General features: G+C 41.2%; 1 protein-coding gene across 3 annotated transcripts in view; it reads left to right on the top strand.

The window, feature by feature from the left end:
• The window catches only part of SLC26A4 (solute carrier family 26 member 4), a 27,698-nt gene continuing 14,444 nt past the window's right edge, over window positions 1-13,254 (top strand). For 2 of the 3 annotated variants that reach the window (XM_037388753.1, XM_037388754.1), the window contains exons 1-9: window positions 1-489; window positions 911-1,050; window positions 3,310-3,420; window positions 4,998-5,188; window positions 5,748-5,912; window positions 8,869-9,021; window positions 9,133-9,215; window positions 10,153-10,300; window positions 12,707-12,820. In XM_037388753.1, the coding sequence (XP_037244650.1) occupies window positions 335-489; window positions 911-1,050; window positions 3,310-3,420; window positions 4,998-5,188; window positions 5,748-5,912; window positions 8,869-9,021; window positions 9,133-9,215; window positions 10,153-10,300; window positions 12,707-12,820 (1,260 nt within the window). In that variant the 5' untranslated portion in view covers window positions 1-334. The other variant, XM_037388755.1, reaches the window with a different exon arrangement.

Consider the following 13,254-nt stretch of genomic DNA (forward strand, 5'->3'; position numbering starts at 1 on the left):
ATCCCGGAGCCGGGTCTCTGTTTCCCCGTAAATAAGGCTCCCGTCCGCGGCCGGCCGTATAAATAAATGCCGCTGCGTCGGGGCCGGCTCGCCCTGCCGCACGCCGGAGAGCGGGCGCGGGCGCAGGTAGAGCCGTGGGCGGCCGGGGCCGGGGCCAGGGCCGGGGCCGCGCCTGAGCCGCCGCTTCAGGACGCGGACAGCTCTGCGCCGCGGGGCCGCGCCACGCCCGGGCTGCCGAGCGGCGGGCGGCCGGGGGAGCGGGCGGCGCGGGCGGCGGGCCGCCAGGGGGTGCCGGCGCGGGCGCTGCTCCCTGCCCGCCGCCTCAGGCGGGGCCATGGCAGCGGGCGAGCGGGCGGAGGAGCCGCTGGCGGAGCTCAGCCACTATGTGGTGGCGCGGCCCATCTACAGCGAGGCGGGCTTCCAGGAGGAGAACGAGCGGCGGCTGCCGCTGCCGCCCACGCTCCGCGAGCGGGCGCAGGCGGCCTGCAGGTGGGTGGCAGCGCCCGGCGGCCCGTCAGGCGCCGGCAGCGGGGCGCGCCGGGCGCGGGGGGCCGTGAGGGAGCGGGCGGGGGCGGGGGGACGCGCGGTGCCGGCGCCGGGGAGCGGCCGCCCGCTGAGGGATGAAGTGGCCCCAGAAACGCCCGTCGGTCGATAGGCTGCCCTTCCCTTCCCTTCGCGTGGGAGCGGTGGTGGCGGCTGGCCCCAGGGTGCTTCCTTCAGGGGACAGCACTTTTGGCACCAGCCCGCTCCCCGTCACTGCCTGGCAGAGGACAGTGTCCCACCTCTGCCTCTCCAAACGCCCGTCACCCCAGCCCCAATGCCCGTCACCCCAGCCCCCTGCCCGCCTCGGGCGTCAGGGCCTTCCCAGCCGCCTTCCCGTGGGGTACGTGCATCACTTGCTTTCTTGCAGGTGTTCGAGAAGAAGAGCCTTTCAGATCACCAGGTCCTTTCTGCCTGTCCTGGAGTGGCTGCCCAACTACCGGGTGAAGGAGTGGCTGGTCAGCGATGTCATCTCGGGGGTCAGCACCGGCCTGGTGGCCACCCTGCAAGGTAAAGCCGGGCGCTTAGGGGCCCTCGTTCCCCTAAGGGAGCTGGCTGAGCACAGCCGTGTTATGCAGATGGAATTACAAATCTGAGACTTGTTATTTAATACTAGATATTAGGTATTATTTTGCAATAAATAATTGATGGTTTTAATTTATTCCTTCTTTCTCTGCGTGGCAAGAAGATTTAAATTTCCTTCCACGTGCTGTCAAGATGTGTGTTTTAACTTTTCTTCCAAGCCTTTTGCTCCAAGAGCATTCATTTTGATATTTGAATTTTTTTATTACATTGTGATAAATGGATAGGTCATGTGGTCTTATTTCTCTTGGTTATCTGAGCCTACAGCTCTACTGCAGCCGCCCATAAAAACGTCGCTATTGCCCCAAACTAATGCAACCTTGATATCTACTGTCCTTTAAAATTTGGCCCATAACGTTGTTCAGGTATCCACAGACAACAGCCTTCAAGGAGGCAGCGGTGTATTTACATTAAAAAAAAAATTTAAACTTGATGGATATTGACAGTGCATGGCTTGCAATATTAAGTTTTCCGTATTTCCTTATTCCATTTATTAGGAAAGCATTCTGTAAATTAACAAATAGAAAAGTGGCAGAAATAATCAGAAATTAATTAAAATAAGCTGGTTAAGGAAGACTTAAAGGGCAGAACCATTCTGCCTGAGGCAGCTGATGAGGTCCACTGTCAAAGACAACACTAGCTGTAACCCTAATATGATCCAGCACATTCATTTCTTTCATCTCAGTAGTGTTCTTACGCTATTTTCACAGTTTTTCAGAACTAGGGGAGGTTAAGCTAGCTGTGTCAACCCCACGTTTTCCCTCAATGGGAATTATTTGCACAAGGGGGCAAAAACTCACACTGGGAACAAAGAAAGAAGTTTACGCATTCCCAATTAGTCACAAGTATTCCCTACTGTCTGTTCCCTTGGAGCATGCTAGGAAGGCACAGACTGGCAAAAAAAAAGGTATTACAAACTTCTACAAGTTTGTACACAACAAAAGGCAGAGGGTGACTTGAGGATTAAGGATTTGTTCACAGTGCTGAAGAGTCTGTGTCAGAGCTGGAAGATCTCTGCCTGAAGGTAGTGCCACAGTTACAGGACACCCCCTGCCTTTTTAAGATGAGCTGGGCTAGATGGGCTTTTCATATGTCTTACAACAGCTATAACTGTTACAAGTTATATATATAAATATATATAATATAAAATGTTATAAACCTTACTGTAACCCCCTTTTTTGTTTTTTTTTACAGTGGGGCCTAATTTTCTCACAATTAGATTCTACTTCTAAATCTGATTTCTGAAATACACTGTTTGGTCTCCCACCCATGTATTAAAAAAAAACCCAAAATATAACCCCCCCAAGTTAGTGCAAATCTAAATCTAGCTGTAATTTTTTAAAAAAATATAATAATTCTGAAATGCTAAATCATGAGATACAGGGAAAATTGGCCAAAATGTTTGCCAATAAAGAGGCTTCTGGGATCCTGAGGTCCCTAAAGTCCCCAATTCCCAGCATCTGTGTGTGCTGCTTGCAGTCCTCAGTAACAATAGTGAGCTCAGAACTTCAGTTGTTTTGAACTTTGACAGGTTTTTGCGGTACCTTTGAAGGATAGTATTGCACCTTGCAGTGGGAGCTAAATGGGATATGATACTGAAGGCAGCTTTTTTTTTCCCCATTGTTTGTTGGATTTGACAGCTTGCACAGGTATACAAAGGAAGGTGATGATAGGGATCAAAACTCTCAAATTTGTGTGATTTACTTTTGGTATTTTAAGTTTATAAGCTTTGTTATAATTTTATGTTTATACTGAAAAAAAGGTGGCCTGATTTTTAGAAGGGCTGAACATACTGAAGCATATTTATAGTTTAATAATTCAGAGTCTGTGCTTGAAATTTGTCTGTAACTAGAACATTTGACCTATCCCTCTTATCTCTCAATGGGCAGACGATTCACTCTTGCAACTTGCACTTAAACTTCACATTTGAACCTATGTTTTGTGCTACCTATACAAATACAGGAACATCTTGTAGTACTTACTCATCCAACTAACACTGTGGCACATATATACGATCATTTACAGTCAATGATACTCACATATGTGCCTGCCACTGATTTACAAACAAAATGCATTCTAAATTGTATCTAGAGAAAAGCAGTAAATCTTTCTGAAAGTCTACTTTAGACGAGACAGTAGTTTGTTGAGAGATTTTGAATCTAACATTTTGATGATCTATCATTTCAGGTCTGGCATATGCTTTGCTGGTTGCAGTTCCTGTTGGATATGGTCTCTATTCTGCCTTTTTTCCCATCCTGACATACTTTTTCCTGGGAACATCAAGGCACATCTCAGTTGGTAACTGCATGTGTTCAAGCTACAGTGAATTATCTATTACAAAATGTTAATCTTTGCTGTGAACATTGATATCTTTCATACCAGACAGCTACTTTCTGAATCAAATTGGCTTTACTGAATATTAGTATTGGTGGGTTTGGGGGACTTAAGGCTTATTTCTTCCCTGTACAGGCAACTGTGCATACTAGCTACCTTCAGTTGTGTCCCTGCATGCTTTTTGCTTGCATTTGTGCTGAAGTTTAAATCTTGTCTTTGGCTACACTCTGTGCAAGAAATTACAAGATCAAGGCCTCAGTAGGCAGTATGGACAGACATTTTGTCTATCAGCTAAAGCTCAAGATGGCTAAAACAGCTCTCTTAGTCTTCTCTACAAGCCTTCCTTGCTGCACCCTTTTTTGATCACTGTGGACAATATCATCTTCTTGCCTGTCGCGGAGACCCAGAACCTGTGTGTCTACTCCAGCCTCGCTCTAGGTCCTCACATCAAGGCTATGGGTAAACCTTGTTGATTCTTTCTGAATACTTCCTTCAAAATATGGGATATATTTCCTGTTAGTTCTCACATTTGGAATTAGTATTACAGCTTGATCACTGAAGTTTCTTTTTCTTCATTCTAACAAAACGCAGTCTTTCCTTGTTCATATCTACTAAGAATAGATTGTTTTCCCCTCCCAAAGCTTTGGCGTGATATAGGCTCCTTCATCAACTTTCTTCTCTGCTGCATCAAATACTTCCGTGTGTTTTCTCCACTTTTTTAGCCTCTTCCTGCCCTACCTATCAGCTCACATTTGCTATCCAGGTCTGAGTTGTCACCTGTACTTATGTTGACATTCCTACTTTCTAGGTTATCAAATGCTCCTTTTTATGCTTTTTCCAATACTCTTAATCATGAAGCGTCCTCTAAGGTATCTGTAAAATTAGCTTATCCTTCTTTAAGATGTTTTGTGACATTCTCCTTTTCTGCATAATTTTAGTAAATAACTGCAACAAATATGATTACTTTTAGATTGTGTGTTGCTGACACAATCATTGCTTTCTCTCTGTATCTTGCCCAAAGTATAGTTTCAGTCATCTTTAGCCAATGTAATACTACATTACTGCCAAAAGATGTGGTCCTACACTTTGGTGCATGTTTCTGCCACCACCGTGGCGGTGAGACTCCTGACCATGTAGCTATGTGGCAATCTGGATCAGCTGAAAACTAACCATGACCAAAAAAAAAAAAAATTTAAATAGCTGTTGTTTCAGCTGGATCAGTGATCTGTTTTGTCTGGTTGTGGTGCTGATATAAGGGCGATGATTGGAACATGTTGCCCCTTTTGGCCATGGTACAGCCCTAAATTGGATTAAGCAAAGCATGAAACTGCACCTGTATCTACAATGTAAGTTATTTAAGGAAGAAATTGTATCTTTGTGTCATATTTGCAGTGCCTGTGGCTCCTGGCCACCTAATACTACTAATGTACCCCAGTTAAAATATTATATGGACTTTCTGACTTAAAGTTTGCTTGTCTAGTCTGATAAATGCTTCTTTTCAATGTATATTAAACTTTAGTGTGTTCTGTTTGTCATTACAGGTCCGTTCCCTGTAGTCAGTTTGATGGTGGGATCTGTTGTATTGAGCATGGCCCCTGATGATAATTTTCTCATAGATGGCAGTAATGCTACAGGGACTAATGGTACTGGGACACTGATAGACACTGAATCCAGAGATGCACAGAGAGTGCTGATTGCTAGTACACTCACATTTCTGGTTGGAATTTTACAGGTAAAACAGTTGGCTTGAAGACACAAGGTTGATACTGCTTGAATTTTAATGGAAAAACCATTTAATGGAAATACCTACTAGGGCAGTAAGACATTTTCCTGTAGCAAAACACAAAAATTAATCATAGAATCATTTAGGTTGGAAAAGACCTTTAAGATCATCAAGTCCAACCCCTAACTTAACACTGCCAAGTCATGACACATTAAACATCTCAAACTCTGAAGAGCTTTTGGGGGATTATTCTTCTTCTCCTGGGCAGAGTCTGTGGCTGCATGACTGGGAGCACAGACAACAGAAGAACAGCCCTGTGATTGCAGACCAAGAGACATGCATGAAACTAAGTGCTAATGGTGCATATCCTGGAGCATCCTTCCACACATTTTTTCAGGTCTCCTTTATTTCCTTGGATGGCATGCTATTAAGCTACACTAGGCTGCAATAGGGGAATATGGTCCTAAGACTCTGTATCAAAGAGAAAAGAACAAAGCATGAGAAATCAAGAAATAAAAATGTACCTTGTTGTTGTTTAGCAAGCTGTTATTCTTCGTGATTTTTCCAGGTAATATTTGGAGTCCTTCAGATTGGTTTCATTGTGCGGTACCTTGCAGATCCATTAGTTGGGGGATTTACAACTGCAGCTGCTTTTCAAGTGCTTGTGTCACAATTGAAAATAGTCCTCAATGTTTCAACTAAAAACTATAATGGTGTCCTTTCCATAATATATGTAAGTATGCTCTTCTAATACATTTTGGGCTTATGCCAAAGTTTTTATATAATTGTTTATCTTCTGCTTCCATGCCATACAGGAATGGCTCATATATATGGTGGTAAGTATAGGGCATTCTCACTCTCACAAAGATCTTCAGCTGTTCATTTGTATCTGTGGGGCTCTAAATAGCTGCTTTCAGGGTTCCCCAGACAGAAAATCTAATTGCCATCTTGAAGTCTTTTCCACATAAAGTTTAAATGTAATTATCCAGCAAAAGAGTTCTTCTTTAGGTTGTCACTTCTGGAGACTATTTTTCTGTCCCACGCCTTGCTTTCTGGCTTATTGTGAAGGTTGTTTCATTAATTCTTTAACACTGTCAAGTCATCTGCCAGAGCTGACTGGTCCCAAGCCTCTTCACTCTTAAACCAGCAGGTCATTCTGGTAAAGGGCATTGTTCTGCATTCCACGCTGTAGCCATATTTGTGAGTATCTAAAGAAGGATGTGGATTCCCACCCTTGGCCAGGTACCTGCTGGTTAGCTAAGGTAAGGCTAAACGTTGCTGTCACAACTCCATTTGTTGATCTTAGAGAAAATGATCTTATTCAAACCTCTCCCAAAGAGAAATTTAACTAAGCACACCAGGCAAGATTTTTTCCTTCCCAACTATCAATAAGCTTCAGGAAGAATATTTCTCAGATCATACACTGCAACTTTTTAGAAAGCTGAATGCTAGGGTTTGGGTTTCTTTTTTATGTAACAAAACTTAAGATAGATACAAATGCAAAGCTTGTAATGAAATAACTGGGGAAGAGACCAGAAAAAGTTAGTCAGTTTGACTAAAATCAAAAGTTTTCATATCATCGTTTGAATGATGAACTACAGCAGGTACCTCACCTGCTGGTTAGGTAAGGTGAGGCTAAACGTTGCTGTCACAACTCCATTTGTTGATCTTAGAGAAAATGATCACATGGAGAAATGTCTTGCCTCGATTACAGATACATTGAGTTCCTAGAGGTCTCATATTATGGAATAGTTGACATCCCCAAGAAAATTATTCAGAGTTTTGTCACTGACTTAGTTCAAAACTATTCAGGTTTGTAGTATTTTAGATCTTCCGTAACACTTCACATTAGAATAACAGATTTCTAAAAAGAGAGGCTGTTCTAGACAGAGAAGTGTATTTAAAGATTTTACATGTGAGTTCAGGAGACCAGACTAGCAAAAATATCTAGATCTAGATTAGCAATAATAGGATGAACATAACTACGAACAGCAAGGCAAAATTTAGAAAAAAAATATTTGGTGGACTATTGGGGGAAAAAAAAAGTTATGGGCCTTTTCAGAGTTAAACTATTTCCCTCAGAACATGGAAAATTAGATGAGACAAAGTAATGTCTAATAGACTTCAGAGCAGACCTGGCAGGGTGATGGACTCATTAATCGAGCAGGTTTTTCTGTCTCTATTTTTTATGATTACTGAAGGGTGGTACATTTAGTAGAAAGTATTCTTGAAAAGGAATTACATAGTTCTTCCCACTCCTGCGAGCCTGAATGGAATGCTGACTTTTTAGGTTAAAGCTCAAAGGTTCTGTGTTCTTACAGGCGAGCCAAGTCAATGTGCTTGCAGATGTGCGTAGAGCAAAGAAATTGTGATTTCTGGTCTGCTCAACCTGTGACTTGCTGTGTCAGCTTCAACAAGTTTTGGACTTGCTTCAGAAGTGGTGTTTGACAAACTACAACACTAAGCATCCAACATTAGAAGAATCCACAACCCAAAGTTAGGAAATTACTGTTCCCCTGTGAAGTAGGGCAGTGCCAGAGATGGTCAGTAAGAATGGCATCCAAGGTAAGCAGTACCACAGGCAAGGAAAGGGTTCTGTCACCTGAAGAAAGGCATCTGATTCAGTGTTTCAGGAAGGCTTCTTGTTTAGCTTAGAAAACATAGCTGATTAAGCACTTTCAGATGTTTTATTTCAAAACCAGGGTCTTTTCGGTATGGTAATAAGTGGTACTGCTGCTGCAACCCTCCCCTTACCTTTAAACTGATAGCTCAGTATTCGGGGAGTTAACCAGGACGCAAAAAGTCTGTTTCTAAGCCCTTTTCTACCAGGTCGTTCTGTTAAAGCTGCTTCACTGTGCAGGGAATAATTAAATTTTCTTGGAGACCAGGGGCAAGTGAGAATTACCCTGATCCTTAGGAGGAGGGCAGAGGAGTATTTGTAGCTTTTCTATAATCAGCTCTTCATGTTTCCTCTCTACACTTGTTTGCAATAAACAGTAGGACCAAGCAAGGGCATAGCAAGGGTAGAGAAGGGAGCTGCCTATTGCAGCCCAGTTGTAAGAGTCCTCCAGCCTGGGACTGAACTCTGCTGGGAGGGTTAATGTACTGTAAGGTGAGGTTTAGTGACTGCTTTTCTCAAGTGTAGGATTCTCCACAGCCTGGCAGGACCCATGTGTTCATACTTGTTCTCTGTATGTCTCTGTATGTCAACAGTAGAAATCCACAGACCATATACACTGGGCATGCAGTGTGTATGTCAGAACCAAAGTTTTGCCCATGAATCTGCTATAGCTGTCTTTTATATAGAAAAATGGGGGTCTCCCTTGCTATTCAGACAAGGTGGAAGAAGCTATAGATCTTCTCTTCCTTGCTCAAAGAACAGGTAGAGGTAAAACACAGGCAGGGGTTTAGCTCTTCTTACTTAGTATTAGTTTCCTAAAAGCTGGGAAGCAGGAGCCCCCTGTGTGGACAGCTCTCGCAGTTAGGCTTTTTCAGTTAAATTCACCATTAAATCCATTCACTGATTCTGTAGCACCTGGACAGTATGTTATCCTCTGACTCCTTTGGGCCTGAACAAAGCAGTAAGTTGGCCTCCTCCACAACCCCATGCATCTGGATCTTCTCATGAGTATTTTTACATCTTTCAGGTGGTCATGGATGTGCTTTATGTTGTCATTTTTATTTTTCAGACTCTTATTGAAACATTTGAAAAAATCAGTACCACCAACATTGCAGATCTTACTGCTGGACTCCTCACCATTTTTGTCTGCATGGTAGTTAAAGAAATAAACGATCGGTTCAAACACAAGATACCTATACCTATACCAATAGAAGTTATTGTGGTAAGCAAAGGAGCATAACAAACACTGATAACAGATAAAATAAATGTGGCTAGCTACAGGAAGACAAGAACCCTTTTTAAGTATTAAAGCTGTTGTTTTATTTTATTACAGACAATAGTAGCCACTGGCATTTCATATGCTGCTGACTTGGAAAAAAAATACAATGCAGGCATTGTTAAGAGCATTCCAAGAGGGTGAGTGCCTTTGTTTTCTGGGAAATAGGTATTATTTTAATGGGCTAAAAATGACTGTGGTAAGAGAAAAAGACATAAAAGAGATATCAAGAGCTGTAACCTGAGTTTAGAAATGAGAGCTGGAGATTTCCTGAGTTTTACTTCTGGCTCTGTCAATTATGCCACTTAAATATGTTGCCCAGTTTTCCTTCATCTGTAAAATTGGATTAGAAACATCTACCTGATTCATGAAGTTCACCTGAGAATTAATTGCTTCATGCTCATGAAGTGAATATATGTCTAAGGAAAATGTACAAAAAAAAGTATTTTTAATAATGAAATTCTGCATAGATTTAATTTCTGTGTATCTGAGTTATCCCACTATGGTTCATATTCATGCCACTACTGTTATCCCAATCAATCTCATCACTTCCATACTCAGAGGAGCAAGGATGTTGAGGACTACACTGGCACAGACTTTCACTTAAAGATTCAGAGCACTTCACAGTAGTAACCTTCACATTCCATTTGGTATTCAGGGCTTATTAATTAAAATTTGTGGAAACACAGTAGGGGATAAAATGTTTTTGAGATCTTCTGAAAAGTATGTTAACAGTAGTATGAAGTGTCATTAACATATTTATGTAATTCATCATACTATTCAATACAACCTTTATTCAATGCTTCAAAAAATGTACTTTTTCACTTTGCTATCATAAGGCCAAATCTCAGTCATGCTGAGAACAATGGGAGCTTTGTTGCTGACTAATAGCATCAGGATTTGGGCTATGGTGAGCTAGATAAGCGTGTTCTGTATGTCAATGGGCTGTTTCCACCTTTTTATTAACTTGAAACATTACACTTCATATTATAAGCAACCTCCTCAAACTCCTTGACAATTCTAGTAAGAACAGAGTTTGACCAAAGTTGATAACACTATCTATTTTCTAAATGCTAGATTTTTGCCTCCCGAACCTCCAGATGTCAGCCTCTTTTCCCAGATGATGGCAGCCTCCTTTTCCATTGCTATTGTTGCTTATGCTATTGCTGTATCTGTGGGGAAAGTATATGCAACCAAGTATGGCTATGCTATTGATGGAAACCAGGTATGTGTAACCAAAATAGTTCATAAACGTGGTGAATGTTAAGTTCTGTTTCCTGCTGACTTATGTAGCCAAATAAAAGAAAGCTCATTCACACACATTTTTCAGAATAAGGCTGAAGATAACAGGATTAATTCTTTCAACTATTGAAAAAAAATTAGCTGAAATGGCCATATATTACCTGACAAATTTACCACATAGAGATAAGCTAAATGTGCTCTGTCTTCAGTATGGGCTTTTTATACAAATTAATTCTTGTGTGTGGCTTTAGTGCCTGCAGTAGTTCTGAAGAAGTAATTAAAGCTAAGCACTCTATAGGGGAATTTTCTGGTGATGTCAAGTTGACATGGCCAGCTTTAGCAACCTGCTTTCCATTTCCACTTGTAAGGCATGTTTTGAGGTGTGTTGCCAGGGTGGGGGAAGGCAATGTCAAGTTAAGAAGTTGCTCTGGACAGCTTTATTTCAGCTTAGTCTACATGCAGGATTTTAACAATTGAACTTTTCAGTTAAGGCATGATTTTTTTCCTACAGAATAAATTATTGTAATTCTCAGCATGACACCAGTTACACTAATATAAATATACCTGTAACTATATAGCTAAGTTCTGCAGTTTCACAAAAGTAAATGCCTACCAGTATATGAACATACTTGAATAACTGTCTGCACCAAATGGCTGCATTGTTTGAAGCATTGGTTTCTAAAGGCACGTAGCTGGAATGCTGCATTCACAAGCTCTTAGAGGATTCCTGCAGTTGTTCAGTGTCTTACCAGGGGTTATATAGCTGTGGAAGAAAAATGTCAGAAAGTTTCCTTGTCCTGCATCTATGCTAATTTTTAATTTTATCCTTTGAACATACAAGAAAATGCACTCACTACAATAAATAGATAAGCTGAGTACTTTGTTTAATGAGTCCTTTAGTACTAATGGATTACATAAAGTTTGATTTTGGAAACAGTTTTGCAGTATGTAACAAAATTATACTTCTGAACATGCTGGTCACTTCACAATACATAAAGTTCATATCTGGTAACACTTTAAAAGTTGCCTAAAGTGCATTGGCTTTCAGGTTGATAAATCTGAATCAAGAATACATATTCCTGGAAGTGCTGTTTATGCTGTTCTTTTGTTGAATATGCTATTCTGCCAGCACTGATGTGCTTCAGAGATACTAATTAAATATTGTAGTAGTAGAAATACTGTCTATAAAAGCCAAGTGCCTTCCTTTCAATAATATGCTATGAATTTTACACACAGCAAAGGTTAAATGTAGCCTTGAATGATGGGCAAATAGTTTACTTGAACCGGAGAAGTTAAAATAACATCGTAAAAGCAGGTAGTAAAATAATTTTGAAGGATAGGTCAGTGCTGTTATTTGCAAGTGTTTATTTTGTCTTCATAGATTCATAGATTATTAGGACCTAAGAACACTAGGAACTATACTTCCACCATTTTCTTGCAAAGCACAGCTATTATACAGGAATAGGCATGAATCATCTAGGCTGTTCTGTTAAAGAACACGGCTTCAAAACCCTGCTTTTGTAGTTGGAGCTTAACGAAAAGCTTACAGGAAATTTCATTTTGGAGAAAAGAAGAGAGACAGTCAAAATCAAATCTTAAATTATATTTTTTAAAATTTGCAGTGAGTGAAAATCTCTTGTGCCTGTGTCGGCTTGGTGAAAACAATGTTTCTGTCAATTATATGGGGTTGCAGGCAGCTCCAAAATGCCTCATTTCTCAGCAGAGGAATGGCCCAAATCCCAGGACATAAAGCTCCCAGGGTCCTTGTCACTTGAGCAGAACAACCAGCATCAGTAGGTGCCAGCATCTGTGACCCTGGGGCAAATCTATGAGAACGCTGCCTGGGACTCAGCATGAGTTCATTGGGATGTTTAGAGTGAAAAACTTCTGGCTCAACAAACTAAAAGTTTTCAGTGCAACTGTGTTTTATTGCAAAGTTCCTGATTAGTTCTACTAATACAATGCTTTGCATTAATTAAAGGCTTGTCTAAACTCATACTGTTGCACTGATTAAAATTGTTTAGCTGATGATACTTGGGAGTTAAATTTATACTAGTCCCATTTCTCGATGCAATTATACCGGTGTAATTGTTAGAAATGTTAGGTTTGATAACATTGATGGAAATAAGCTTTAAATGTCTTTATACTAAGATGAGTGTGTCCATGTCAGGGAGAGTATATCGACTTCATTGTATTGGTTTCCAAACACAGCTAGTTACACTGACACAAGAGGAATTTTTGTAAACCTTTAACAGCCCTTACTAATCCACACTCTTCTCAACTTTATTGTGCTACCTACTTTACAAACTACTGTAGAAGCTATTGTTATTATCCATTGCAAATCATCTTCAGGCATCTGTATTTACAGCATCATCCAATTATCTTTCAGGAATTTATTGCCTTTGGGTTCAGCAACATTTTTTCAGGTGCCTTTTCTTGTTTTGTTGCAACTACTGCTCTTTCACGGACCGCAGTCCAAGAAAGTACTGGTGGAAAGACTCAGGTAACGACCTCTTACTAGTACTATGCATGGGTAAGTTTAATCTTGTATAAGGCACAGCTTTCACAAGGGATGAAAACAGTCCTAAAATGATTGTGTTGCTGGCATGTGGAAAGCCACAAGTATCTTTGTTAGCAGTTTTTGCTGCGGTAGTGAATCATTTTTACGGCTCTGCCAGGAGAGGGCAATCAAGTTTTACATAGCGTGAGCTTCATTAGAGGGTCAGAAATCCCTCAAGCATAATAATTTCCCAGAATTTTATTCCCAATGAAGGGACTGAGTTTGTCACAGTAGGAATTCAGGATGAGGGGAGGAAATCCTCTTGCAGCTGCCTATGAGATATTTAAGCTCCCACGTGCTGGCCTGGGCAGCCCTGCCATTTGCCATTCATCATCTGCCCGTGTGCCATCTTTCTTATGTTGAGTAAACTATTCTAT

The sequence above is a fragment of the Falco rusticolus genome, chromosome 5 (genome assembly GCF_015220075.1).
Source record: "Falco rusticolus isolate bFalRus1 chromosome 5, bFalRus1.pri, whole genome shotgun sequence".
Lineage (NCBI taxonomy): Eukaryota > Metazoa > Chordata > Aves > Falconiformes > Falconidae > Falco > Falco rusticolus.